Raw genomic sequence first — 25,238 nt, 5'->3', positions numbered from 1 at the left:
CGGAGCGCCGAACTACACTTCCCAACGCCCCTGCGCAACGGAAGTGACGTAAGAGCAAGCCGAGTCGGAGGGTTTGGGTAAAAATGGCTGAATATTTAGCTTCGATATTCGGGACTGAGAAGGACAAGTGAGAATGGGCGCAGGGGAGTGGCCTCTCAGGGGGCCGGGCCTGGGCGTTCGGGTCCCTGGTGGCTGGGCGGCTCGGAGCGGTGTTACCGGGGCGTTCGTTCCCCCCGGCCCTCAGGTCACCCGTGTCTTTGCACCTCTTCCAGGGTTAACTGCTCTTTTTACTTTAAGATCGGGGCCTGCCGGCACGGAGACCGGTGCTCTCGGCTTCACAACAAACCGACTTTCAGCCAGGTGAGACCCGACACGGAGCCCCGGGGGTTAATGCTTGTCAGCCCTGCCCTTTCTGCTGTCCATCATCGCGCGGTCCCACCTTTTCCGGGCGTGTGAGGCCCCGCCCACGCCCTCCCGCCGCGCGTCCCTCCGCCAGCTCAGCCCCGCCTTCTCCGAGCGGGGCCACGCCTTGTGGGTGCTGGCAACGCCCCCGCGCTGTCCGTCGGGGCCGGGCCGGGCCCCGCCCCGTGCGCACGCCTCCTCTGCTGCAGCCTCCATACCCCACTGTCCTGCCCGCAGCACGCAGCCCTGCCCGCTGAGCTTAGGCCCCGCCCCTTTTCCCATTCTGTGCAGACTATAGTGCTGCTCAACCTGTACCGGAATCCACAGAACACGGCCCAAACAGCAGACGGCTCGCATTGTAAGTAAAGGCCCGCGCTCAGGGCGGGGCAGAGAGCCTCGGCTCGCAGGCCGCTCCATGACTCCCCCCTGGCCTCCCCCAGGTCACGTGAGCGACGTGGAGGTGCAGGAACACTACGATAACTTCTTCGAGGTGAGGAGCAGTCCCGCGCCGCCTGGGCAGGTGGGGTGTCCCCTGGGCCTCCGCTGAGCCCAGTGCTCCCGGTCTGGCCCAGGAGGTGTTCACAGAGCTGCAGGAGAAGTACGGGGAGATCGAGGAGATGAACGTCTGCGACAACCTGGGCGACCACCTCGTGGGCAACGTCTACGTCAAGGTGCCCGCCGCCCCCTCCGGGCCCAGGAGCGGAGGCCGCCCACCGTGCGCCTGCTGACCCTGACCCACTTTCCCCGCAGTTCCGGCGGGAGGAGGATGCGGAGCGGGCAGTGGCTGAACTCAATAACCGCTGGTTCAATGGGCAAGCCGTGCACGCCGAGCTGTCTCCTGTCACCGACTTCCGGGAGTCCTGCTGTCGGCAGTACGAGATGGGGTACGGTAGCACGAGGGTGGGGTGGACACTGCTGGCCCTCACTCCTGTGTGGGGAAGAGCGGTCGGTGACTATGGGCTCTCCCATCCACCTGTCCTCCGCCCAGGGAATGCACCCGAGGCGGCTTCTGCAACTTCATGCACCTGCGGCCCATTTCCCGGAACCTGCGGCGGCAGCTCTACGGGCGGGGACCCAGGCGCAGGTACGCAGGCCCGGCCTGCCGAGAGTCCTCGTGAGGCCCCTACCCTGAGCTCCAGTAACACTGTCCCAAGCCTTGTTGTTGTTGTTGTTTTTTTTTTTTTTTTTTTTTTTTTTTAAGATTTATTTGAAAGGCAGCGTTACAGAGAGAGGGGGAGACAGAGATCTTTCGCCTGCTGGTTCACTTCCCAGATGGCTTCAATGGCTGGGGCTGGGAGCCAGGAACCAGGAACTCCATCCGGGTCCCCCACTGCACTTAGGCCATCTTCCACTGCCTTCCCAGGCACATTAGCAGGGGGCTGGTCTGGAAGTGGAGTAGCCAAGACTCCAACAAATGCTAGTCCCAAGACTGTTGAACCCTAAGAATAGTCTTGAGTTCCATCTAGAAACCAGTACTGAAGTCCCAACCCCAACACCAGGCTGAAACTCAAACCCAGGGCTAGCTTGGATTGCCAGTGTTGAGATGAGCCCGTGTGCCTCCCGCCGAGTCCACCACGTGGAAGTCTCGTCCCTCTACCACGTGCCCTGCTCCATCCCAGGGAAGCAGGCCTGGGCTGTCCACACCACTCTCCAGCAGCTTTAGCCCAGCTCCCCCCGCTTTTGTCTGCAGGTCACCCCCAAGGTCCCACGCTGGCCATCGTCCCCGAGAGAGGAACAGACGGCATTCTCCGGACCACCGGCACGGCCGCTTCTGAGACTGGCCGCCTTGCCCTTCACCCTGACGGATGTTCCCGGCCAGGATGCCTCTTCAAGCCCCATCTTTCCAGGCTCTGGGATTTAATCGTCTATTGCCCCTCTCTCAAATAAAGTGGTTTAAGGCTTTGTAGGTGGAGCCTTGAGCTGTGGGTTGGAGTTTCCGTCCGCAAACGTGTCATGGAAAGAGGAAGCAGGGCTGGGTTCTAGCCACAACTTCAGCGGAGGAAGCATGAACAGGTGGAAGACTCGGACTCAGGACCCTCGTGTCACTGGTGGGCTGGAAACCTCGGCACCTCCATCGGAGGCTTAAGGGGGGAGGCTTGGTTGCCCATGGAGCTTAGGGGGTTAAGTGGTATTATGGTTTGGCTAACAGTTTGGGTGTTCCCCAAAGGCCCATGTGTTGGGGGCTTACTCCCTGAAGTCTTAGGTTGGTGGCTAATGGATTAAGAGTGGGAATTTCATCCAATTGTTGCCTCTAGGCGGTGGGCCCAGCAGGGGTCTTTGTCATGGGGAGGTGCTCTCAGAAGGTCGCTCTAGGAGTCAGCCTGGCTTACAGTGTCAGAGATCTGCTATCTGCCGCCCGCAGCAGACACCAGTCTCGGATTGTGAACTTCAACACGGAGCCAGAATAAACGTCCTTCCTGCCTAGGTGGCTCCTCTCAGGTGTCTAGTGACAGCGGTAGTGATAGAAACCAATACAGGAGTAAAGGAAAGGCGGCTCGGGGGTACGGAGGAGTCCCCACTGAATTAAGGCTGGGTCCTTCACGCTCACAACCCTGAGGTAGGAGTCAGTAGTACCTAACAGTTACACTGAAGTTACCCCGGCAGCTGCTTTTACTTGTAATAATTCTGATTTTCACAGTAACCCTGAGACAGGTGCTGTCACCTCGCCGTAGGGATGGGAGAGTGGCTACGGCAGGCATGGGATGTGGACCCATGCCATCTACATCCAGAGTTCTTAGAGCCACCTGGATACCTTGGAGGCTTCCCTCGGGGCCAGGGGCTTGTGTGGGTGATGGGGCTCTGGAATTCTGTGCCCCCCATATCCACTTTCTTCTTCTGCCTGGGTTTCCTGCAAAGTGTGGAAGAGGCGCTGTGGTCTGTGATTCGAAGTCCCGTGGTCTCGTCCCCCGGGCTGCTGGCCCTGCCTGGATGGGGCCCAGACGCCTCTTCCTGGCAGCCGTGCTGTTTCTGGCCCAGGCAGCACCACCGGAAGCCTCCCAGTACTGCTGCAGCCTTGAGTACTGGAACCCAGACAACAAGTGCTGCAGCAGCTGCCTGCAGCGCTTCGGGCCGCCCCCCTGCCCGGGTGAGGAGCCCCTGAGCCAGGGGAGTGGTGCTGGGAAGCAGGGAGGGAGGGGGTAGCTCACAGCTAGCATCGGTGGGCTAATGCAGACGACAGGGCTGTGAGCTGTGGAGAAATCTGGGTGTGGAGGGCGCCTGGGGCAGAGCTAGAGGGGGGTGGAAGTCTGGGTAGAAGAGGGAAGGGGTGAGGGTGTACAGCAGGGTGAAGGGGAGGAAGGTGGGGCTCTACTGCCACAATGGTGCCTGCGTCTCCCACTAGACTATGAGTTCGTGGAAAACTGTGGGCTCAATGACTCTGGAGACCTCTTAACATACCCGTTCAAAAAGTGTGCTCCTGGCCAGTGCAACCCGGATGGCGCGGAACTGTGCAGACCCTGCGGCACTGGAGCCCCAGCCCCTACTCCGGCTGGGCACTGTGGCAGAACCCAGCCACGCTGCAGAGAGGTGCTGGTGGGACTTGGGCTTGGGAGCTGGGAGGGCCCGAGGTGGGGCGGGGCGGGGCCTGGATCTAGGAAGTGGGTGTAACTCCACTGAACAGGGTAGAGGTGGGGCCATAGAGCTATTAGGAGAGGCCTGAAGGGGTTGAGGTGGGTTGGAGGTGGGTGGGGTAGGGCAGGACCAGGCAGGGGATGTGGCCCCTCTGAAGGAGCTTGGAGTAGGGTGTGGCCTCCCACTCTACTCCCACTTCTTTGTTCCCAGAGGCCTGTCCCTGCCAAGAGCCTCTGCCTCCCAACACCTAGAGAACAGAGCAACCCTAGCTCCCAAGAGCCCAGCTCACCGGCGAGTTCCAGTCTCTTGTGGACAACTAAGAGCAACATCTCTCGGCCAAGTTTTGTCTTGCCTTTGGTGCTGGTCCTGCTCCTGGTGCTGGTCCTGCTTGTGACCGTGGCAGTGACTGTCCTGCTCGCTCTGCGGAGGCATCACCCACCTGAGGGAAAAACCGCCGCCCTCCCCTGTCCTGGCTTGGATGGTGAAGAATCCAACACCTACCCGCTCTCCTTGCCCTCCCCTTCTCCAGGCACCGTGGAGGCATCAGAGGCAGGCAGCACAGGGAAGGAGCGCTCTCTGCATGGACACTTGAGCACGGGTTAGTGGGAGGGGGCCCAGGAGGTGGGAGGGGCCCGGAAACCTGCCTTCCCTTCCTCTCCTTTACTTCTCCCTGTCTCCCAGAGGTGCGAAACCTGGCGTCACAGCCCCTGTCTCGCCTCCTGGATGAGCTGGAGGTGCTGGAGGAACTGATCTTGCTGCTGGACCCTGAGCCTGGGCCAGGTGGGGGAGGGACCTGCGGTACCACTAGACACCTGGCTGCGAGGTACGGGCTGCCTGCTGCCTGGTCTACCTTCGCCTACTCACTGCGGCCCAGTCGATCGCCACTGCGGGGCCTGATAGAGATGGTAGTGGCCAGGGAGCCAGGCGCCACTGTGGGCCAGTTTGCTGCACACCTGGCCCAGATAGGGCGGGCAGATGCACTGCTGGTGCTGTCCAAGCTTGACTGATTTGGAGTTTGCTGGGCCTACTAGACTCAATAAAAATGAAAATTTGCTTGAAATAAATGCCTGCTGTCTCCATTTCTGATCTTGAAGTAGCATCCTAACTGAAACAAGATCTGAGATCTTCATCCCTTGCCCTCCAGAGCCTTTGAGAAACCCAACCGCCCCCAAGACAGACCCCCCACCCCCACCCCCCCACCCCCGGCTCCAGGACAGCCCTGCGCCCAGGAACACAGCAGTACTGCCAACTGGGCAGTGTAAGCCATTTCTTGCTCTGGAGCCTGAACAGACCCCAGAATTTACTTCTACTTCTGGATGGCTTCTCACCTACCTACTGAGGCTGATGGGCGACCTTGGTTCAGGATGGGTGTAGGGCGTGGGCCCCAGCATCACACAAATGGCAAGACCACCTCTCCAAACATTGACAGACTTTATTGTGGGGGGTTCCCACCTGGGACCCCACCCTCTTAAATAAAAAAGTGCATAGAAAAGAAGGGATTTAGAAACCTTTGTACAATATCTACATCCTGGGCCCCCAGGACAGAAAGGGGACCGATGCTGGGTGGACTGGAGGGTGGAGCCCACATCCACCCTGAACAGGAAGGTGGGAGTGAGATGCTTGGGGAGGGATCAGGAAGCCCCCAGGCTAGGGGCAGGACTGGGGGGTGGCGGGGGCAGCCATGGCCTCAGTTAAGGAACCGACGACAGCGCTTGGCGCCACAGTTGCAGGGCAGCTTGTTACTGGCATCCTCGATGGGGAACTTGTAGTCGTAGGTGAGCTCCTCACCACGCAGGATGCGGCGCAGTGCAAAGATGACAATGTGTTTCTGGCCCTCCACGTGGATGACACGAGAGAAGCAGTTGGGCTCACATGAATGGTTGATGAAGCGGGCAGCATTGCCGTGCATGGTAGCATCCACCACATCAAAGTCATCCATGCGGAACATGTAGCACCCGATGCCCTACAGGGATGGGTGGGGCAATCAGCTGTTCGGTCCCCATGAGCTGGCCCAACTCACCCACCTCATTCTCCCACGGCCTCCTGGAGCCCACCTTCCCGTCGTAGAACTTCTCCCGCTTGTCAGTCAGCACAGAGCGAATAACGATGCCAGAGTACTCAATGACCATCTCGCCAGCATCAATATTGCGCTTGCAGAACAGGCCTCGCCCGTGGATGGCTGATCTGCATAGTAGAATGCAGAGAGAACTCAGAGGGCAGGGGCAGGGAAACCTGGCCAGAAACCCCCGGGGTATCCCCTCTAACCCCACTAACCTGTAGACACCCACAGCCTCTTTGGACGTCTTCTTGAGATGGCGAAAGCGCATGGCCATAGGCAGCTCCAGGCTGGTGGCACGTCTAGGTGGGGCACACCAGTGTCACATAGGCTGGTACCCAGGAAGGACCTCTCAGCCCAGGTCATCCTCTTTAGGACCCTTCTGGGCCAAACCGTAGCACCCTAGCTTGCCTTCCGTACCTGGTTGACCTGAGCTGTACCTCATCCTCTTCCTCATCACAGGTAGCCCCCTCAGGAAGCACCCGGTGCTGGGAGGCCAGGAAGTTGAACATGTCAAAGGTGCATTTCCTGTCCGTGAGGGAGGAAAATAGGGAGGTTCATGGCCATTCTTTCAAGATGCTGCCCAGCCACTCTGACCTTGAGCCTACTGCTGGCAGAGTAGCAGAAACGCGAGATTGAAGGCACAGCAGAGAAGAAGTGGGTGTAGTTCATTCTTCTGCTATGAACTCCACAAATAACTCTCGGAGAGGCCTAGTATCCCCTCCCAGCTTCAGTTTCCATCTGTGCAGACTCAATTCCCACCCTTGAGAGCTCCCACAGGGCTCTCACCGGAGATAGACCTCGGCACGGGCAGCCCCGTGGGGATTCAGCGGTGGCTCCTCCTGACCCTCTCCTTGCTGGTGGTAGCGGAACTTATAGTGCTGGCAGCGCTGGGCCCCGGGCAGCTGCTCTGCCAGGAAGATGACCGCATCGTGGTGGATGCCCAGGAGCCTTGCCCCACTCATGCCTGAGGAGGGAAGGACACACCGGTCACACAGAGGATCCAGCTCGCCCTGGAGTCATCCAAGCGCCCAGCATCCTTGAGGACCCACCACTCACCACTGAAAGAGAGATGTCGGAGCCGGGCATGCCCTCGGGCCTCTTGCACCTTCTCAATCAGCGTTCTCCAGGCCCCTGGAGGGGGGCGGGCCAGAGTCAGCACAGTGTTTCACGGGACACTTTCCTGCCACTGCGAGCTCCCAACTCACCTTCCAAGCTCTCCGCTTCCACGCTGAAGCCGTCTTCACTGCTGATCTCAAAGCGCAGATGCGGGCCAGCCCGTTTTGGGGCATGGTTCTCTTTGTCCTCTGGGGACGGGAGCTCTTCTTCAGAGCTCGAAGCCTCACCTGGTCCCAAGAAGCAAGTGAAGAGTAGGAGACGATCACCTTCCTTGGACTCAAAAGCCCCCAGAGCTCCCCTGCCCACCCAGCGGTGTCTCACGCCCTTGTTTCTGCCCCGATTGCCCAATAAGCCCTGCAGAACGGCTTATCATTTCTTCTGTGGGGCCCGTGGTTCCTTTTCTGTGCACTGCCCGGCCAGAAGAGCAGTTCCACAGGGGCCTAGAGGGTTTTGGCTCTGCAGGATGTACCTACAGCTCTGTGACAGCCTACCACAGATGCCCACCTATCCATCTTTATTTTTGCACAAATTTAAAAACACTGCAGAATTACGTTATACACGTGTATTTTTCTTCTGTAGCGAACATCTGTAAATGTTATAAATATATAGGCTCATAGGCACAGAACCAAACACTCTCTACATTATGAGCTACTTAGGGGGTTAACAGACATGAAAGAGAGAGCAGACGTGCTGATGTGGATGTGAGAGCGACAGAAGTGACCGGGGACAACTCTGAGGTTTGGGGCCTAAACAACTGGGAGGATCAAACTGCCACTGACCAAAGACAGTGGGGGCATGGGAGGAATGAGTCTGGGGTGAATGTAGCAACTTAGATTGGGTGCACCTCTTAGAAGACACCCCCCCCCCCACCCGGCAACTTGAGGGAGGCAGCAAGCAGGCAGGAGTAAGTAGGCAGGAGCCTGGAGTTCAGGTACAAGGCCTGGGCCAGAGCCAGCCAGCCAGCCATCTGACAACTACTGAATCCAGATGGATTTGGAGCCAGGAAGCCAGATGAGAGCATGTAGGATGGAATGCAGATGGAGAAGTCAAGGCCAAGGCCCTAGTGCCTTAGGACATGCTAAATTGGCAGGTCAGGACAAGGGGCAGGCATGACCAAAGATGTGAGAGGAAAACGGGGGTCCCGGCAGCCAGGCAAGGGCGGCTTCAGGAGCGAGGATCGGCTGCACTGAATGCTGCTGCTGGCTCAGCAGGGTGCTGACTGAAGACTGGCCACTGGGTCGGGGGCAGTGTGGAGCACGCTCTAGGAGAGCAGGCTCTCTCCCTCCTCAGGCCCACCCTCCACACTGCTCAGTGAGACTCTCAACAGACCCTTGCTAGGCGACTCTCAGCGCTTCAGACCACAGTGCCCTGGCACCCACAACACCTTCCCCCTCTCCCCGCCCCCTCCCCATCCTGTTCCCCGAACACAGCTGGACTAAATGCAGGGGCCTCGTCCGAGCACTCTCACTGCTGGCTTCCTCATGGTGCTCACTCTAACTTCTGCTATCAGCCTGTGGTCTGATCCCTAAGGGCAGCGACACCTGTCATAACCACTGCCACGTTCTCATGCTGTCTCCTGGCTCCTTATGTAAGGCAGCTTCTCAGTTACGCAGTCTCAGGCCACGTCACATCTACTCTACGCTCAGCGGCTAAGCTCTCTAACAAGAAAATCAGGCATTTGGACAGGACTCGGCCACAATGAACTCTGAGCCTCAGGGTGCTCACCAGCTTACCTGGCTGTAGCCCACTGACCACCCCCCACTCCCAACAGAGCTTCAGCCCACCTTTATTGAGTCCATCAGGCAACACTACTCCCCGTGCCCCTCCCTGTGGACTAACGGCTCTTCACTCAGCCCAGCCCCACCTCCCGTCCTCCCTCTCAGCGCTCCTCGCACCTGCTCTTCCATCTATGACCACCCTGCCCCTCATCCTTGGCTCAGGCCATCATGCACCTCCAAGATGCCACTCAGCTCCTTAGGCTGGATGGTTTGGCTTCCTCATCAAGCACTGTCTTCAAGTCTGAACTCTTGACAACACATCCCCACCGCCCGCCACGCCCCCAACGGCAGGCCCCACCCACTCACACCATACGCCAGCCCTAGCCCCGCAGCCCCAGTGCTCTCCCCGGCACTGGGACTGCTGCCCACGCCCGTCCTTCAGCCTCTGGACCGCCTCTTTCTTCTGACTTCTTCCTAGTGCTCCTGCCCCTCGTCTGGGCCCCAGGTGGGCTCCATTTCCTCTGGGTAGTCCCCAGGTCATCTCTGGCTTTATGGGGGCCGAGCCCTCTGATTCTGGCCTACTAAGCTCTGAGGTCTGAGGCTCTCACCTGGGGTTTTGGGCGTGCTCGACTAAACACTTTCAAAGGACCTCGCACATGGAGCTGAAACGCCATTTCTGTGTCTTTCTGCAACGAGGCCATACGCTCCTCAAGGGCAGCTCTGTAACTCAAGCGCCTAGCCTCAGGCTCAGACCCGCTGGGTGTGCACTGGTGTTTGAAGGGCACCCATTTGTATGTGTCAGCCACCCAGCTGAGCCACGCACAGGGAAGGAGGCAGTGACAGGGAAAGGCTGGTCCCTACCTGAGTAGTGGTGCCACTGGGACTCAAGCAGCAGGTCTGGGGGACCCTCAGGGGCCTGGGGAGGACCACCTTCAGGCAGTGGCAGCAAAGGGGACCGCTCCTGGAGGGGCCTGTGCAGAGAGACCTGTCAGGAGGGAGCAGGGACAAAGGGCCCAGAACCTCTAGGGAAAAGGGGCTTGCTCACTTACCCAGGGCTCTCCTCCCCAGTGGGCTCCCCAGGAGTGTCCAGGTCGAGAACTCCACGCACTGTGGGCGTTTTCATCCTCACTCGGCTAAACCTGGTGGGGAGAGACCACGAGAGGGTGGAGCTGCCTTCTGCTCCCCTCCTTTGCCAGTTCCCCCAGCTCGGCTCCCCGCCCTTGCCAGCTCCCCCAGCTCGGCACACTTACCCACTATTACCAAGCCCTGGAACTTGGGGGGTATCGTCTAAGGACTCTCCATCTTCATCCAGCCGGAGGGTTTTGTTTGGGGGAGGTGCTGGCAGCGATCTGCCAGAGAATGTGGACACCCTCTTCACACGGATGGCCTGTCGGGGTGGGCTTGGGGGGCCACTGCTGAACACCAGTGTCAGAGGAGGGGGAGGTGGGGGCGGGGCGGGGCGGACCACTCCTACCCCTACCACTGGCAACACACCCAGCAGAGGTCCTGGGGGCAGAGTCCAGGAGGTGGGAGCTGTGGGGGGAATGGCAGGGGGCAGGGGTGGCTGCTTCACCGGAGGTGGGGCAGGTTCGCCCTCCCCAGTCATCTTCACAAACACTTGCCCCAGCTTGTTGACAAGGATGATTTTGGATGTGGCAGGTTTGGGGGGCTCAGGAGTGGGGCCCAGGCTCAACACCCGGACCCCTGGGGCCCCAGGAAGCCAGGCAAATGTCCGGGAGGGGTCAGCTGGGCTAGAGGGCAGGCCTTGAGGGGGCTGGCTGCCATTGGCCAGGGGTGGTGCCGGGGGGAGCGACTCTTCTCTGGGACCAGAACCCCCCTCTCCAGAGCCCCCTAGGTTCTTCAACACAAAATCCACAATTTCTGATGGCAGATCCTCGGGAGGTCGGGACCTGTCCCCTACACCTCCAAGGACCCCAGCTCGGCCCACTCCTGGCCCTGTGGGAGGAGTCCCCTGGCCCCGAGGCTGCTGGACTGCCTCAGCCTCACTGTCTGTGCCATCATCCACTCCGTCCAGCTGTTCAATGCGGGGGGCTCCAGGGAGGGCGCTGGGGGCCAGGGCAGGGCCAGAAACCACAGTCACAGGGAAGTGGACGTAGTGGGTGGTGGGGCTGGCCTCCTCCTCTGAGCTGTCCCCTGGGATCCCATGGCTGCTCCCCACTGTCCCCGCAGCCACAATCTCTTCCTGGAAGGGCTCAGTCCCCAGCAGGCTGGCCGCAAAGTCCAGGTCAGCAGCACTCAGTCCCGACACCACCTCCATGTCCTCAAAGTCTGGGCCCAGGTCTTCCGGGGGCGGCGGAGATGGGGCCAGGCCAGGGGGAGCCAGCTCCCCTGAGGTAGGTGTGAGGGCTGTAATGACTGAGGTAGGAGGGGGCACCCTGAGTGGAGGGGAGGTTCTGAGAGGCGGGGAGGCCAGCCGTGATGGTGGCAGCCTGGGGGCCAAGGGACTGGGCCGACGGGAACGCCTGGGGGGAGCTGGGAAGTCCGGGTCTCCCACTGTAGGGATGTGGTGGGTCAGAGAAGATGGACTTCCTGCGGGCGAAAGGATCTTGTCAGCCGGCGGCTCACACTCCCCCCCTCCACCCAGCCCTGGACCCGCCCAGGTGCTCACCAGGGGATGGGAGGGGGCCAAAGGAGACACCCCCCAGGGGCCTCCGAGATGGCGAGTAGTTGGGCACTTTGATTCGAGCCCCTGAGAAGGAGCGGGGGGCCGGAGGAGGGGCGCTGCTTGAATCAGGCCGAAGTGGTGGGTCCAGGCTCGCAACAGGTGAGTGGCCCTCAGGAGCGCCAGGGGTAAGGGCATCTGTGTCTGGGGGGGTTTCCTCATGATCTGGGGGCTCTAAGAAGCAAGGGAATTGTTATCAGAGGTGGCAGGGGCTCCTCCTCCCAACCTCTCCTCACACGCCCTTCCTTCTTTAAGCCCACTGCACTTCCAGAGCCCTGAAGGGTTGTAACGCACACTGCTTTCCAGGGATCATCCAGGCCCTGAACTCCACCAGTGGCATCTGCAAAATCGCACTCACACCCGGGCCAGGTCCCTCCTGGACTTCTCCGCACCCATCCTCTCCTGCCTCCCCACTCCCGGGCTGCCCACTGCTCTCTGACCCAGGCCCCACTTGCCATGAGGACAATGCCCTCCCTCCAGCACAGCCAGTCCTACCACTCTCTCACCTGGCCTGTGCACCCCTGCCACATCAAACACACCCACCCCACCCTGGCACCGAGGCTCGTCATTACCCCGCCCTGCCCAACCTTCACAAGCTCTCTGCCTCCTCCTCCCAACACCCCCGTTTCCCGCCAGGATGCACCCACCCTCCTCCCCTCTCCACTTCACATCGTGCCCCGACGTGAGCAGACACAACCCGAGGCTCTTCTGTCTCCTGCTCAGCCCATGACAACCTCTCCCTCCATTCATCGCTCTGTGCCACCCAGCTCCGGGCACATCCCTCACTGCCAACACGCGCAAGGATAACAGTTTGGGAATTGAGAGATCCAGATTTCACCACCGTGTTACTGGAGACTGCAGCTGCCCCCGTGCCCATCCCCCATCCTCGAGGCAGTGTGAAGCAGAGCTTGCACCTTCCTTGGAGGGTTGGGAGAGCACTGTGTGAGCCAGAGGGCCATACACACTGCTCCACAAGTCACCGCTCCCCTCAAACAGGTAGCACGCTGCTCTCCCTGTTCATTTCCTGTGAATGGCCCTTGGCACGGAAAACACATCCAATACGTTATCTGTTACTGCCGTGACAACAGATGAAAGAACAGCGAACATCCTGGGGTCTCTTGAGGGAAGAGGGGCGGAGGAGCGGCAGGTAACTGTTCGGAGAAGGCAGCATTCAGGGAGAATGAGGGGGTTCTGAGAGTCATACCCAAGGAAGGGGCGGGGCTGTGCACGATGGTCTGGTTCTCGTCCGCCGCCTCCAGGTGAACAGGCTCTTCCCTTGGCCCCCATGGCCGATACTCCAGAATTCGGCACCGATACCAGCAGCGCCTCCGAGCATCCACAGTGCTCCAGTAGAGGCGGGAGCACCTGGTCCGGGAAAACGTGCAGCAGGGGATTAGGGTCATCTGGAACAGGGACCTGGCCCTGGAGCCCTCCCACCCTACCAACCACCCAGGCCTGCTCACTGGTAGCCAATGGGAAAAAGCCGTCCCTCGCAGTCGGAGAGGTCAGACAGGGTGCCCAAGGAGTCAATTCGGATGGAACCTACAGAGCAGAAGAGCAGTCAGGCGGGGCGAGGCGGGGCGGGGCGGGGCAGGGCAGGCAAGCTGGCAAGGCCACAGGAAGAGCAAGGGGCTTACCGATGAGCACGTTGATGGCGTCGGGTTCAAGCCCCGTCAAGAACTTTCGCTTGAAGCTGATGCCCTCGAAGTCTACGTAGACTCGACGGAGAACATCAAAACCATCGGGAGTCACGATCTCCTGGAGTTGGGTGGCAAATGGGATTGCTGGATTGGTGGGGGGTGAGAGGGACGCAAGGGGAAGGCTCTGCAGGCAAGGGCTGCGCAGGCAAGGGCTCTGGGAGAACACACAAGGAGGAATCCCTAGGCGCAGCAGGGACCAGGCCTGGGGACCCAGGAGGGCCCAGGAGAGGAATGAGACGAGACAGCACTAGGCAGCTGTGTCTGCTGCGCCGGCCCACCTTGCCGTCCAGGAGGTCCGTGTGCTTCTGGCAGAAAACCTTCTTGTCGTCCTGGAAGATGCAGCAGCTGGCCCGGGCGCACATGAAGTGGAAGTTGCTGAGGCAGGAGGACAGGCAGCAGCCCACCGTGGCGCCGGGCTTCAGGCAGAGTTCACAGCGCTGCGGGGGAAAGGGCTGCTCAGGGAAGAAGCCAGTAGCTGGGGCTCAGCATCGCTCAGCCTGGCACCTGCCAAACACAAGCACTTCCCCAAGTGTGTCTAGGTTGGGAGCAGCAGCGCTCGCAGAGATGGCAACAGCCAGCACGTCCCGAGAGGCACCTGCCGCCTCACTCGGTGTTCCGGTCCTCAGCTGCCCCCCACGGCAGCTGTCTCCAGCAGCCCCGCTCCTGACAGCGCGTGTGGCACGCTCTTCAGTACGGGGCCCAGGCCTCCCAGTGAGGGGGGACCCTAACCCAGGGAAGGCCTCACACCTCACAGGGACACAGTAAAAGCTGAATGCCACGCTGTATGGAAAGCATCCAGCACAGGTTCAACCAGCAGGTGCCCTACTGTTCAGTCTCCGAGGCTTCAGGCCCAGACATGGCCGAAAGGCATGCATAGGACAAAAGCTGCCGCACTGGAGGGCCTGAGCCCTGGGACAACCGAGACATGCACCCAGGGGCAACAGTAAGGGACATGCCCAGGTGGGGAAGGTGAAGTAAGAGCTGCCCCGCACGAGCAGGGGCCGCCCCTCACCATCTGCCGGCCGCGAGCCACGGCAGCGTGCACGTTCTTGAGGGAGCCGTCATTTTCCTCGAACACTTCAGCTGACCAAATGGCACAATTGACATGCGTCCACTCATTCTGCCCGATGTACAGGAGCCGCCCTGCCTCCTGGGGGCAAAGGGGAGCAATGATGGGGAGGAGGGAGACTCCAGAGGCCAGGCCCCACCCCTCAGGCTTCACACGGCGGCCCCTACCTTGGAGTCTGCGTCCCCGTACTTGAGGCAGAGGGCACACTGGCGGGGGTCCTCCAGGTGTGAGAAAGCAGTTGGATCCTTCCCCTGGAAAGCTGGAAAGCAGGTGGGAAGGGAGGGCCAGGGATCAGGGTCTGGAGTCTGGCCCACCAATGCAGAGGCGTGGCTTCCAGACCCAACGCCCCAGTACCTGCCGAGGGGTCCCCTGGAGGCTGCCCTGACTCTGCGGTCTCCAGTTCCTGCTGTCTCCACTGAGCGTAGACGTGGTCCAGGGATGGGGGCAATACCGCATTGGGAAGGACGCCGCTGTGGACAAGCAGAGTTAGCATCTGACACTAACGAGGGTGGCCAGACTGGGCCCACCCACAATGCTGGCCTAAATACACCGTGACACCCTCTGTCCTCTTCTCCACTTGAGACTTCTCTCAGTGCCCCCCAAATAAGCCAGGCCTCTTTGACACGGGAAATACTACTTCTCTTCCTCCACATTTCTGTTCAGATGTCACCTCTTCCAGGAGGCCTTCTCAGATCTCTAGGTCCAGCAGGTACTTCCTCTAGGCTTTCCCGTCACCACCCTGACCACCTGGGTCAGTGGTGCCTCCCCACCCCCCAGACATGAGCTCTCCAGGCAGAGTCCGACCTTACTTGTTCACTGCTCTTTCCCCACTTCTGCCTCATGCAAAACAGAAACAAGTGAGAGCCAAGGACACAGCCTGCGTCCCTGGCAGCCTAGAACACTGGGGAACAGCACCTGGGTTCCCCCACCCTCCTCAGTCTCCAGACCCTAAGTGTGCTTCTCATCCACTCTCTGTCTAGCCTGACCCTTGGGCTCCCCAAGTGCCCTTGCCTTTGCCCTCACTCCTTGGTTCCCCTCCTGCTACCCAGCCTTGCTCACTTCGGCAGCCGGGTACTCCGTCGCCAGTACTTGGGGTCGTGGGCGTCGAACCAGCCGAACGCAGACTCTAGCAGCTGGGGAGTGGGTTAACAGGATGAGAAGAACTGGCTTCCTCAGGAGAGTTCATGGGGCGGGTTCGGAAGGACCCACTCTCTCCCCCGCCACCACCACCCTAGAGGCGTTCCCCCGAAGAGTTCACCTTCAGTAGGAGCCCCTTCATCTGGCCTCCAGCCCGGCGCTCTGGGGTCTCCCCTTCTTCTGAGTGCCTCATCAGGATGCCCACCATGTCCTCCATGAAGCTGTGCTGTAAGGGGGTTTGTCAGGATCTGAGTCTCTACCGCCAGCCCCACCCCCAGCCCCAGCCCAGCCCTCTCCTCCTGGCACCCACCTGCTCCTCCCCGTGTCCCACTCACCACGGACTTATAGTGGCCTTCCTCGAAGCGCTGACTCACAGCTTGCAGATCACAGGGCCCTGTGTGAAGCTGTTTCCCATCCTGCCCACACTGCAAGGAGGAGAGCGGTCAGGAGGAGCAGTGCTGGGGCTGGGCCCACCCATCTTGCCTCTGGGTCCCTCCACACCTGGGAGCACAGCAGCAGCGGGCCCACCACCTTGGAGCTCAGCAGGCCCTGGAGCACCTGGCGCAGGCCCCCCTGTAGGGCTCCACTCAGAGCCTCCCTCCAGCGGGGCGGTGTGGCCCCAGCACACGGCCCACAGGTGTACAGCACGGAGTCTGGCAGCCCTGACAGGATCTCATAGTCTTCATCTAGAATTGCGCAGCAGAAAAGGAGAATACATCACGGAAGGATGTGAGAGCGCCCCTCGAAGGCCTGAGGCGGGGCCAGGGGCCCCTCAGGGACCCTGCCCGCTCACCTGAGAGCCCCTCACACTTGGCATGCACCCAGTGGTCACACTGTGCACACTGCATCATTTTGCTCTCGTAGTCGTTGTCCTCATAGCAGCGTGTGCAGATGGGGCAGTAGTTTCCTGGAGGGAGAGGGGTGGGAAGGGAGTCAGGGTGCTGGGGTGACTGTCTACCAGTCCAGAGCCCCTGTCCTGACTGCTGCATGCTCTGCCTCTAATATCCCCCATCTTGCGTCCTGCGTTCCCCGAAAGCTGGCTGAGGACGAAGCGACTTCTCTAACCCTGCAGCCCCAATGCCTCACAAAACAGGACCTCGCGAAATACACTACCCAAACAAACGAGCAAAGCACAGGTTTTCCAACTGCTCAGTGGAGACGAGGAGTTTGGGGTCCCAGGCCCTCAACTCCCATGGCCCTCAAGAGAGCTTGTGTCCCTGTTTTAGATACGGATGACTTCCGTGGAAGCATGTCCTGAACTGAAGAAAAAGTTCCACAGCCAGAAGGAGGAAAGCCACCTGCCTGTCTAGGAGCCTGGCCCACTCCCCTAGGGCCCCCCAGGGCCCACTCCCCTGCCAGGTCCCCACCTTTCTCATAGAGCTGGGTGCACCTGGGGCAGAGGCTGTAATCTCCAGACCACTCGACATCCCAGTTCTTGCCTGGAGTGGCCCCACAGCTCTTACAGCGTACGCAGGCTGAGCAGATCTGGGGGAGCAGGGCAACGTTAGGGAAAAGCCAGATGCCTGGCTGGAGCAACAGGAGGGGGAGAGGGCAAGGAGCAGTGGAGGACAGGCAGGAGACAGATGCAGACACGTTAACAGGAAGAGAGAGATGCAGAGGAGACAAGAACAAAGAAAAGCCACAGGGCAGGAATGGACATCAGGTTAGAGCAGGGGATGTCTGAGCCTGGGAATACGGAATCCATGAGTTCCTGAAACCATTACATAGAAATTCTGCACAGAAGTCTTGCCTACATCAAAGTTTTGAAAAGACAATGTTTATCACACTTTCAAAAGGACCCCCACCCCACCCTCCTCATGGGAGGCCGGTCAAGAGCAAGAACGGGGTGGTGGTGGCACAAACAGAACACCACAGCAAGGGCAGTGGGCCTCATTCCTCACCCAGTGGCGCCGTTTGCGCGTGGCCCGAGTTGGGTAGCTGGGTCCTAGGCAGGCTGGGTGATAGGCATGGCGGCAACGCTCACACTCCAGGAGGTGCTGTTGGGTGTTAGAGAAAGACGGCAATGGCAAACTGGCTGGCAGAAGGGTGCCCCCTCCTCCACACCTTTACCCCGTGCCCAAACCTTGGAACCCCGGCCTTTGCGTCCACAGACGTGGCAGAATTTGCAGCGGCGGCAACACCAGGTGTCGTGGTGCTGGGGCAGGGGCCGCTCTGCTTCCTCCAGGCAGAACGGGTGGAAAGGGTCACAGCAGACTTGGCAGAACAGCAGCTGGGGGTGGGAGCAGGAGGAATGAACAACGGGCACAGGGCCAGCCCGGCAGGTCAGGGGAGGAGACTCACTGAGAGGACCCACGACCTCAGGCGGGCAGGGCCAACGGGGACGAGAAGTCTGGGAAAAGGCAGAGCTCCAACCTCGTGCAGGCCTTTGCTGGCGCACAGCAAGCACACCATCGGCGGCCCCCCGGGCACGGACGTGAGCACGCTCAGGCCGCCCATCAGCCACACGTTCTCGAGATCACAGTCCTCCTGGAGAGGAGGGAGCACAGCTTCAGAGAGCAGCCCAGGACACCAATCAGATGCACCCTCAGAGCCCTGGCTTCTCTAAAAACCCAGATTTTTTTCCAGCCACAGGTCCTGTGTGACCCACCCCCTTCAGCGCTGTACCTTAAAATCCACACGGACCCGGTGCACACCATCGGGGGACTTCTGTTTTCCAGTCCAGCCATTGGGAAAGGCAGCAAAGGGGCCAGGGGCCAAAGCGTCCTAGGGAGGGACGGTGTGGTCAGCGGCAGGCAGCCCCAGCCTCCACACTGCCCTGCTCACTGCTGCCCCTCCCACCAGATCCTGCCTTTGGCCCGCTCCCTCCTTGCTTTCTAGGTAAGCAGGCCTGCCCCGTCCCTCGGGCCTGTGCTCGGTGTAAACACACCACAACACTCAGGTGTGCCTGTCACCCTGACTTGCCAGGTAGCTCCTGGAGGGCAGGAGCCACGCCTCACACAGGGTCGGGGTTCTCGGAGCGGGCCGTGCTGACCTTGTCCAGGCGCCTTCGGGCCTTGAGCTGCAACACAGGCTGCAGGGTGGGTTTGCGGGGCCGGCTCTGTTCCTCAGGTTCTGGCACCGGCAGCTCTAGGCAGGACACAGCAGCAGTGAGGCCCCACACCCACTCTGTTCTACAACCCCCAAATGTTGCCATGAACTAACCAAAGCCCACTCTGACCACCGAGACCCTCACACCCTAGTCCTGCGTATCCACCTAAACCTGTCTCCTCTCCTGCCCAGAGCCCTGGGTCTGGGAGCCCCGTCTCTTCCACATCAAAGACACAGAGCTGACTGCTTGACATGAAAGCACCAAGTGGTACGCACCACTTTCTCGGGGGGTCCGACGCCGGGGAGCAGGGGGACCCCCGGGCTCCGAGTCATCCGAGTCCTCGAAGATATCATAGGAGGGTCGCTGTTTGACGCAGCGCCGGGCTGACTTGCGCTGCAGGAGGAGGGAGTCCTGCTCCTCGGGCCCCGGGGGGGCCACCACCTCCTCCCGGGGCCCCCCAGCTCCCGCCCCCCGGCGTGGGCCTGGAGGACCAGGGGAGGCCTCAGGAGATTCATCGGAATCCCAGGGCAACAGCGTCTTCACTATCGTCCGGCCTGTGGGAACAGGGGACTTAATAGGATTTGAGCTTAGCCAGGGACACGGGACGCTGGGATAGAGAAAAGCCAGGAGGAAATGGGGCAGAAGAGACAGAGTCCAGGAGAGATACAAAAGCACATGACAGAGAAGAACGTCAGAGGTGGACAACTGCAGAGACGAGGGAGAGAGCAAAGACAACACTGCTTCCTCCGCACCACACGTCTACGCAAGGTTTTGTGAAGGAACGCTCCTCAAACTTCATTACCTTTTTTAGCCAGCCGCTCCATCTTCCGAGCCTCTATCTTGTCACACTTCCGGTATCTGGGGAGGGGAGCAGCACGTCACCAGGGTAGGGGACTGGTGGTCTGGGGGAAGAGAGGAAGCTCTCCACAAGGATGCCGATCCCAGGCTCCGACTGGGCAGAAGGACTGGGGCAGAGGCCTGCATGACAGGTGACCGTGGGTGGGAACACGGGCTCCCCCCCAGCTACTTACACACAGCACTGCTTCTTGGTGTTGGGGCCCCCAAACTTGGGCTTGTCCAAGCAGTTGACACAGGACCCACAGTCCTGCACACGCAAGCAGCCCCGACAGTGTCCACAGCGGGCCATTCGCATCTTCTTGCCATGGTGGGAGGGCAGGGAGCGCCGGGGCGTATGGGTCAGGGCCCCTCCAGATCCTGCGGGTTCCAGGTCTCCCCCAGGCCCTGCTGACTCCACCTTTGCCCTCCGGGACCGTGACGGGACACTCTCTGTCTCAGAGGTTGATGACGTATCTGTGGCAGCAGACAGAGGGGATGGAGCTACAAAGCCACCACGCACTTTACCTCATTTCCCTACTCTCCCTCGGATCTCATCCACTCGGCCCACGAGCCCGGATTTCCCCATCCTGACAGATTCCAGGTGTTCCCAAATCAACCTGCTATGGCTGAGACCGAGCACCCCAGCCCCGAGAAGCCCACTTCGCGTCCCCTCTCCTAGACTCCTGGTGCACTCACACCCCCCCAAACCCAACATGGCCATCAAGTCCCCCCACAAGAGTGCCCCCTACCCTCCGTGGCGAGGTCCTGCCGATCCCGGAGAGGGAGAGCACTGAGGCGGGGGACATCCTCGGGCACCATGGCCCGGGCCTGACCCAGGGCCACAGCAGCATGGCGGCAGACGTGCTTGATGCGAGGGCCTTGCACAGGGGACTCTGGGCCCTGCGGGAGGAGACCAGGAGACGTGTGGGGAGCAGCCCCTCGCGCTCCTGCAGCCCTGTTCCTCCGGCCAGCCTTCTTCAGAGGGCCCTCCTCCCACCGCATACCGAGGGTCTCTCTCTCTTAGTTTCCACTGATTCATCTTCAGACCTGACAGAGCCTCTGTCTGAGATCTGCTTGACAGTCCCCATGATCTCCTCCATCTGCCCGCCAGGGCTCGGCTGGTAGGAGAACAAACAGGGTCAGGGGCTGGAAGTGAGGAAACACGGGGACAAGGACTAGTCCAGGGAAAGCATGGGACTGGGGAACACACACAGGAAGCTGGAGGCTGCAGGAGGAACTAGCACCGAGGGGTTCCCTGCAAGGCTGGAACACGTCTAGGGAGGCAAGAGGTTACGGGGTGGCAGAGAAGGAAGGCTGGGTGGGCCAGGGCCAGGCGCCTGGCCGCAGCGCCGTGCTCACCGGCATCGACGTCGCCACCTTCTGCTGCTGCTGCTGGTCTATCTTGAACAGCTGCACCTTGGCTCTCTTCAGCAGGCTGAACATTTTCTCTTCCACCCCAGACAGTGGCAAGGGACCCAGGCCTCCAATCCGGGCCTTCTCCAGTGGCGGTGTCTGCTGTGGCGACGGTGGCGGCTGAAGTTGTAACTGGGGCTGTAGCTGTGGCTGCTGTGGTGGCAGTGCCTGGGGCAGCAGCTGGGTCTGCAAGGCCTGCAGGGGCTGCTGGAGCTGAGCCTGCGGCTGCTGCCCATTGCTCAGAGCTGAAGTCCCCTGAAGGGGCCCCTCGCCCTTAACAGGAGTGGTGACCACGGGGGCGAATCGGGGCAGGCTGAGGTGGTTGGTGCGGCCCACTGCCCGTGGCTCGGGCTCAGCTGGAGAGTCATCGGCAGGAGGCGGCTCTGGCTCAGGAGCTTCAGGAGCCCCAAGAGGAGGAGTAGTAAGCACCGATTCATAGATCTTCAGGTGGGCTTCACTTGGGGTAAACTGAGGGGCCCGAAGGAGCAGGGGCCTCCGGGAAGGGGTGGGAGGGGCAGGGGGCGGGGACGGGGATGGGGACGGGGCTGGTGGAGGGGCAGGAGGAGGAGGGGGCAGCTCCCGGGTCAGTGAGATCCAGCGAAACGTGGGTTCCCTTAGAATGGACCGTCTCTTCTCGGGGAGTGGGACAGGTGTCGATGGGGGAGTTGGAGCACGTGGTGGAGAGGGGGCTGGGGCTGGTTCCTGGGGAGCAAGAGGGGAAGTGGCAATGGGAGGTCGTAGAACAGGTGAGATATCCACCTTTGGGGGCTTGGGGGGGTCTTCATCCATGAATCGCCGAGGTGTCTTGATGACGCGGGAGGAGCGGGCACTCACCACAGGCATAATAAACTGCCGGATATTCTTCAGGAAGGTGGTACTTTTGGGGGCCACGGTGGGACTATCTTCCGGAGGGCCTCCTGCGGTGGTGCTGGGGGTTGGAGCGGGAGGAGAAGTGCCCTCTGGCCCTGCCCGGGCAGCTTCCCTCTCTGCCCGCTGGCTGGGGGTCAGGGGAGGCCGGCCCCTCTTCCTGGAGCACGCAGCAGGGGCCACGGGAGGAGGGGACTCTTCTTGCTCCTCCGGGGCAGGAGGCGGTGGAGGGGACGGGAGGAGTGGGGGTGACGCTGGGGGGGGCAGAGGGCAGAGTGGGGGTGGAGGAGATGCTGAAGCGGGTGGGAATGCTGGAGGAGCGACCGGGGCTGGAGGAGTCAGGGGTGGCGACGGCGGCTCCCCCTCCTCCTTTTCCTTAGCCAGCATCACCTCTTCCTCGGCTACAGCTCTCTCTTCCTTCTCTTCTCCCTCCTCCTTGTCTTTTTCTTCTCTCGTCTCCTCCCCCGCCTCCTCCAGCTTCTGCTCCTGATTCTTCCAGCAAGACCCCCTTTTCTGTCCAGATCCAACTCTTTGGGAAGCATCCTGCCAGCCTTCCCCATGTTGACCTTGACCCTGACCTGATTCAAGTCCCAAGGACAGCTGTCCCATCTTCACTTTTTTGGCCTTTGAAACAAACTTGATCACCAGGGGGAGCCCGCCTCGGCCTCGCCCCCTGCCTCCACGGCCTCCTCGCCCAGACTGTCCTCCGCGCTTTGGGGCCCCAGGTCCTGGGCCAGGGCCCTCCTTGCACTTCCAAGTGCCAGTTCGGTGTTTTACTGGAACCACAGGAGGTGGGGGCTCAGATTTGGGGATTGTCACAGCCGCTTCTGCCACCACTACTGCTTGGTGCTTCTTCCTGCAGGGGCCTGCTGGCCGTCCTGGGGGCCGTCCCCGAGACCGACGGGGAGTGGAGGGCTCACATGTCTGGCTCCGGGGGGGTGGGGGTGCCTGGGCCCGCCGGAGAAGTTCAGTCAGTGCCTGCACCATCCGTTCTGTGCCCTCCTCACCCCGTTTCCGGGCAGGGGTCTTTGGGGGGGTAGGAGTCACATCTGCTAGGCGAGGAGGAGGAAGGGGGGTTGTCTTATGCTTGCGGCCCCGACCTCGAGGGGCTCGACCTACAAGGAGAACAGGCATGGGGAGAGAAGGGTCAAGCTGGCCCTGCACGCTGAGACTGGTATCCCGGGAGGGAAGGACTGAGCCTCCTTGTCTCCTGTCCCCCACAACCCAGCCCGGCTCGGACTCTGCACACGAAAACATTTGGCAAAGGAAGGAGACTGGGCCAACTGAGGAGCTGCCACGAAGGACGAGAGAACACTCCTGTAAAAAGCCAGGGAGGTCGAGTTTCCCCATCACTCACCTCGCTGGGATCGGAGCGCAGAGCGCAAGGAACTGGGGGCCACATCTTCATCTGAATGAAAACCCTGAAACTCCTAATTTAGGGGGCCAGGGGTGAGGGGAGAAACAGCAGTCAGTGCCACAGCCCTTGTTCCACCAGGGTCTCAGATATCGGGGAATCTCCCCGGCTACCCCAGCCTCCTTACAGAAGGAGGAGAGTGAAAAACACGGTCTCTCCCTAGGGATGGAGCCCCAAGGCCACACCACACTGCACAGCCATCAGGATGCTCTGGCCCGGAAGGCAGCGCAACAGGCCCAACATTCAGGGCCAGTTCCAATTCAGAAAACTAGGGCCTTCCAGGCCACGGTTTCTTTATGAATGAAGCTGGGACCAGGGACAGCCGAGGGGGCGTGGAGGGGTGGGGGAGATCAGGACCACTCTGAGCCCCGAGGTGGTTATTCATTGTCCGAGCTGACACGACCCACACCTTCCTGCCTCTTCTGAAAAGCTGGGGGATAAATTCCCAGGTGAACTTGACCCACCACAGTGCCCAGCCCCAAGCTTCAACGCCTCAACCCGTGCGGCAGGAGGAAGTCCTCCACCACTCTACCTTGGATCACAAGAACTGGGGCACTGGTGAAACCAGGGATGTGTCAGGGTGGGAGGGCCGGCAGAATCGCCTGCAGGTAAGAGCCCGAACAGCTCTGTCCGGGGCCACTAAAGCCATGCTGCCGCTGTCAACCGCCATTGGCTGGGCATGCAGTCTCCATGGCCCCCTCGCCCAAACCTCGACCGCCCCAGTTTTCTGGGCTCCCAAGAAGGATCAGCCCAGGACACTTCAGCAGGACCCGCCTGGGGCCCAAGTGCCTAGCCGCAGTTTCTCTGTCCACTTTCCGGGGCCGGTTCCAGCGAGAGCTCCATGCAACCTATGTCCTTCCATGCCTACTTCCAAGACTCCTCCTCTGCAGGGCCCCTGAAGACCCCATTTGCCCACGCCACCCCTCTGGGCCACCCAGACCCCTGTAAACCACTGGCCTCCGCCCCGCCGGGCGCCGGGGACGCCTCCGACCGCCTCACCTCATCGTCGGATTCCCCGTCACTGCTCTCCTCCTCCGGCACGCAGCCCCGGTTCTGGCCCCAGCCCCGGCCCCGGCCCCGGCCCCTGCCTCGCTGAACGCGCGGGCCGGCCCACAGGCGGCGGAGCCGGCGCAGGCCCCGGCGGAGCCCCAGCAAACGGAGCAGGGCCGTGTCCTCCCCGGGCTCGGCTCCGCCCGGCCCCGCCGCGCCGCCGCCGCGCCGCAGAGCTACCCGCACTCTTTCGGCCCCGCTGCCCCGTCCGCCGCGCCCCCCTCCCCCGCCGGAGCCCCGCGGCCGGCCCGGGAAGCGGCCCCTCGCGGAGCCAGGCCCGGGGCAACTGCCGCCGCCCGCCGCCGCCGCCATCTTGGCACCGTGAGAGGGGCCGGGGAGGCGGGGGGAGGGGCGGCCCGTGCGCAGGGCCGGGGGGAGGGGAGGGACAGGAGGGACGGGGCGGGGCGGCTGCAGCTCACGACAACCACCAGCGCCGCCGCGGGGCCGGCGGGAACCGGGGGCTGGGCTGCCGCGCGCAGGGCACCACGGGAGCGGGAGTCCGAGGCCTGCCGGCCGCCACCCTCAGACCGCGCCTGAAGAGCACAGACCTCGCGTTGCGGCCAGAGGGGCGAGGCGCGGGGGCCTCCGGGAAGTGTAGTTCGGCCGCCTAGCTCCTTCCGCCAGGAGCTAGGGTGCGAGAGCTGGGACTATGAGTCTCAACCAGGACCCGGAAGGCCGGGTCTCGGTCTCCGGGAGGTGTGGTCCTCGCCCCAGGCTCCTCCCATTGTTCTTGGAGCCAGCGCCGAGCCCGGACTCTCTCTCCCAGGGTGCAGCGCGCTTCGGCCCTTGGGAACCCGGAAGACTCTGGGAAATGAAGTTCGCCGCTGAGGCGTGCGAGCACGAGTGGGCGGCTGCAAAGGGCTAGTCTCAGTTCCTGGCGCAACGCGGCGGCCCTTGCGCACGGTGTGCAGAGAAGACGCTGGCGAGCCCGTGGTCTTGAAACCCTTGTTCTCAGGGAGAGGAGCTGACTGACGTTATCGGGGCTAGAGCAATGCGGTCGTCTCCGGCCTCTGGCCGGGCGCCTACAAATCAGACTCGCGCGCCGAGGATGGCTGTGGAAGGGGCCAGTGACTTGGGGGCTCACGGCCCCACACTCCCAGGGCCTGCCTCGAAGTTTTCCGGCACACTAAGTCCTCGGGGTGACTGCCTTTGGG

At 61.4% G+C, this 25,238-nt stretch overlaps 3 protein-coding genes across 7 annotated transcripts; 2 read left to right on the top strand and 1 right to left on the bottom strand.

Moving 5' to 3' along the window:
• Positions 1–4: 4 nt before the first annotated feature.
• On the top strand, positions 5–2,314 carry U2AF1L4 (U2 small nuclear RNA auxiliary factor 1 like 4). The gene is made up of 8 exons (XM_008249534.4): positions 5–127; positions 273–360; positions 694–760; positions 843–892; positions 975–1,073; positions 1,153–1,286; positions 1,391–1,486; positions 2,093–2,314. Exons 1-8 carry the CDS (start codon positions 84–86, stop codon positions 2,175–2,177), a joined length of 663 nt encoding a protein of 220 aa, XP_008247756.2. The 5' UTR covers positions 5–83; the 3' UTR covers positions 2,178–2,314.
• Positions 2,312–5,036, top strand: IGFLR1 (IGF like family receptor 1). Of its 2 annotated transcripts, XM_008249532.4 has the most exons (5): positions 2,312–2,450; positions 3,259–3,487; positions 3,743–3,927; positions 4,183–4,570; positions 4,654–5,036. In XM_008249532.4, the coding sequence occupies exons 2-5, from the start codon at positions 3,331–3,333 to the stop codon at positions 4,977–4,979; spliced, it is 1,056 nt and encodes a 351-aa protein (XP_008247754.2). In that variant the 5' UTR covers positions 2,312–2,450; positions 3,259–3,330; the 3' UTR covers positions 4,980–5,036. The 2 variants fall into 2 exon arrangements, with proteins under 2 accessions (XP_008247754.2, XP_008247753.2); XM_008249531.4 differs by lacking the exon at positions 2,312–2,450 and having other exon boundaries at positions 2,458–3,487.
• A 350-nt stretch (positions 5,037–5,386) lies between these two features.
• KMT2B (lysine methyltransferase 2B) lies at positions 5,387–25,213 on the bottom strand. Of its 4 annotated transcripts, none has more exons than XM_051836063.2 (37): positions 24,633–25,213; positions 22,978–23,050; positions 20,700–22,735; positions 20,345–20,458; positions 20,090–20,240; positions 19,535–19,814; positions 19,306–19,361; positions 18,779–19,057; positions 18,447–18,541; positions 18,080–18,178; positions 17,828–17,941; positions 17,538–17,684; positions 17,356–17,451; positions 16,822–16,939; positions 16,248–16,361; positions 15,956–16,140; positions 15,790–15,879; positions 15,576–15,680; positions 15,377–15,450; positions 14,672–14,787; positions 14,485–14,576; positions 14,261–14,398; positions 13,527–13,685; positions 13,186–13,306; positions 13,012–13,090; positions 12,753–12,913; positions 11,495–11,722; positions 10,116–11,415; positions 9,915–10,004; positions 9,727–9,836; positions 7,237–7,374; positions 7,088–7,162; positions 6,818–6,995; positions 6,449–6,556; positions 6,247–6,330; positions 6,027–6,156; positions 5,387–5,935 (listed from the first exon to the last, which is right to left on the bottom strand). In XM_051836063.2, exons 3-37 carry the CDS (start codon positions 22,605–22,607, stop codon positions 5,660–5,662), a joined length of 7,608 nt encoding a protein of 2,535 aa, XP_051692023.1. In that variant the 5' UTR covers positions 22,608–22,735; positions 22,978–23,050; positions 24,633–25,213; the 3' UTR covers positions 5,387–5,659. The 4 variants fall into 4 exon arrangements, with proteins under 4 accessions (XP_051692023.1, XP_051692022.1, XP_051692025.1 ...); XM_051836062.2 differs by lacking the exon at positions 24,633–25,213 and adding an exon at positions 24,034–24,529; XM_051836065.2 differs by lacking the exons at positions 5,387–5,935; positions 6,027–6,156; positions 6,247–6,330; ... (2 more) ...; positions 7,088–7,162; positions 24,633–25,213 and adding exons at positions 9,474–9,585; positions 24,034–24,599.
• Between the last annotated feature and the right edge of the window lie 25 nt (positions 25,214–25,238).

The sequence above is a fragment of the Oryctolagus cuniculus genome, chromosome 18 (assembly GCF_964237555.1).
Source record: "Oryctolagus cuniculus chromosome 18, mOryCun1.1, whole genome shotgun sequence".
NCBI lineage: Eukaryota > Metazoa > Chordata > Mammalia > Lagomorpha > Leporidae > Oryctolagus > Oryctolagus cuniculus.
This window is presented reverse-complemented; position numbering and strand designations above follow the sequence as displayed.

Coding starts and splice junctions, on each gene's coding strand:
- KMT2B (XM_051836062.2), bottom strand. CDS start 24,396: ATGGCGGCGGCGGCGGGCGGCGGCAGTTGCCCCGGGCCTGGCTCCGCG. Junction 17,685..17,827: donor CCAGCAAAGGCCTGCACGAG/GTTGGAGCTCTG, acceptor TCCCACCCCCAG/CTGCTGTTCTGCCAAGTCTG. Junction 14,577..14,671: donor TCCAGGGGACCCCTCGGCAG/GTACTGGGGCGT, acceptor CCTGCTTTCCAG/CTTTCCAGGGGAAGGATCCA.
- IGFLR1 (XM_008249531.4), top strand. CDS start 3,100: ATGGGATGTGGACCCATGCCATCTACATCCAGAGTTCTTAGAGCCACC. Junction 3,488..3,742: donor CGGGCCGCCCCCCTGCCCGG/GTGAGGAGCCCC, acceptor GTCTCCCACTAG/ACTATGAGTTCGTGGAAAAC. Junction 4,571..4,653: donor GCATGGACACTTGAGCACGG/GTTAGTGGGAGG, acceptor CCTGTCTCCCAG/AGGTGCGAAACCTGGCGTCA.
- U2AF1L4 (XM_008249534.4), top strand. CDS start 84: ATGGCTGAATATTTAGCTTCGATATTCGGGACTGAGAAGGACAA. Junction 128..272: donor TTCGGGACTGAGAAGGACAA/GTGAGAATGGGC, acceptor CACCTCTTCCAG/GGTTAACTGCTCTTTTTACT. Junction 761..842: donor AACAGCAGACGGCTCGCATT/GTAAGTAAAGGC, acceptor GGCCTCCCCCAG/GTCACGTGAGCGACGTGGAG.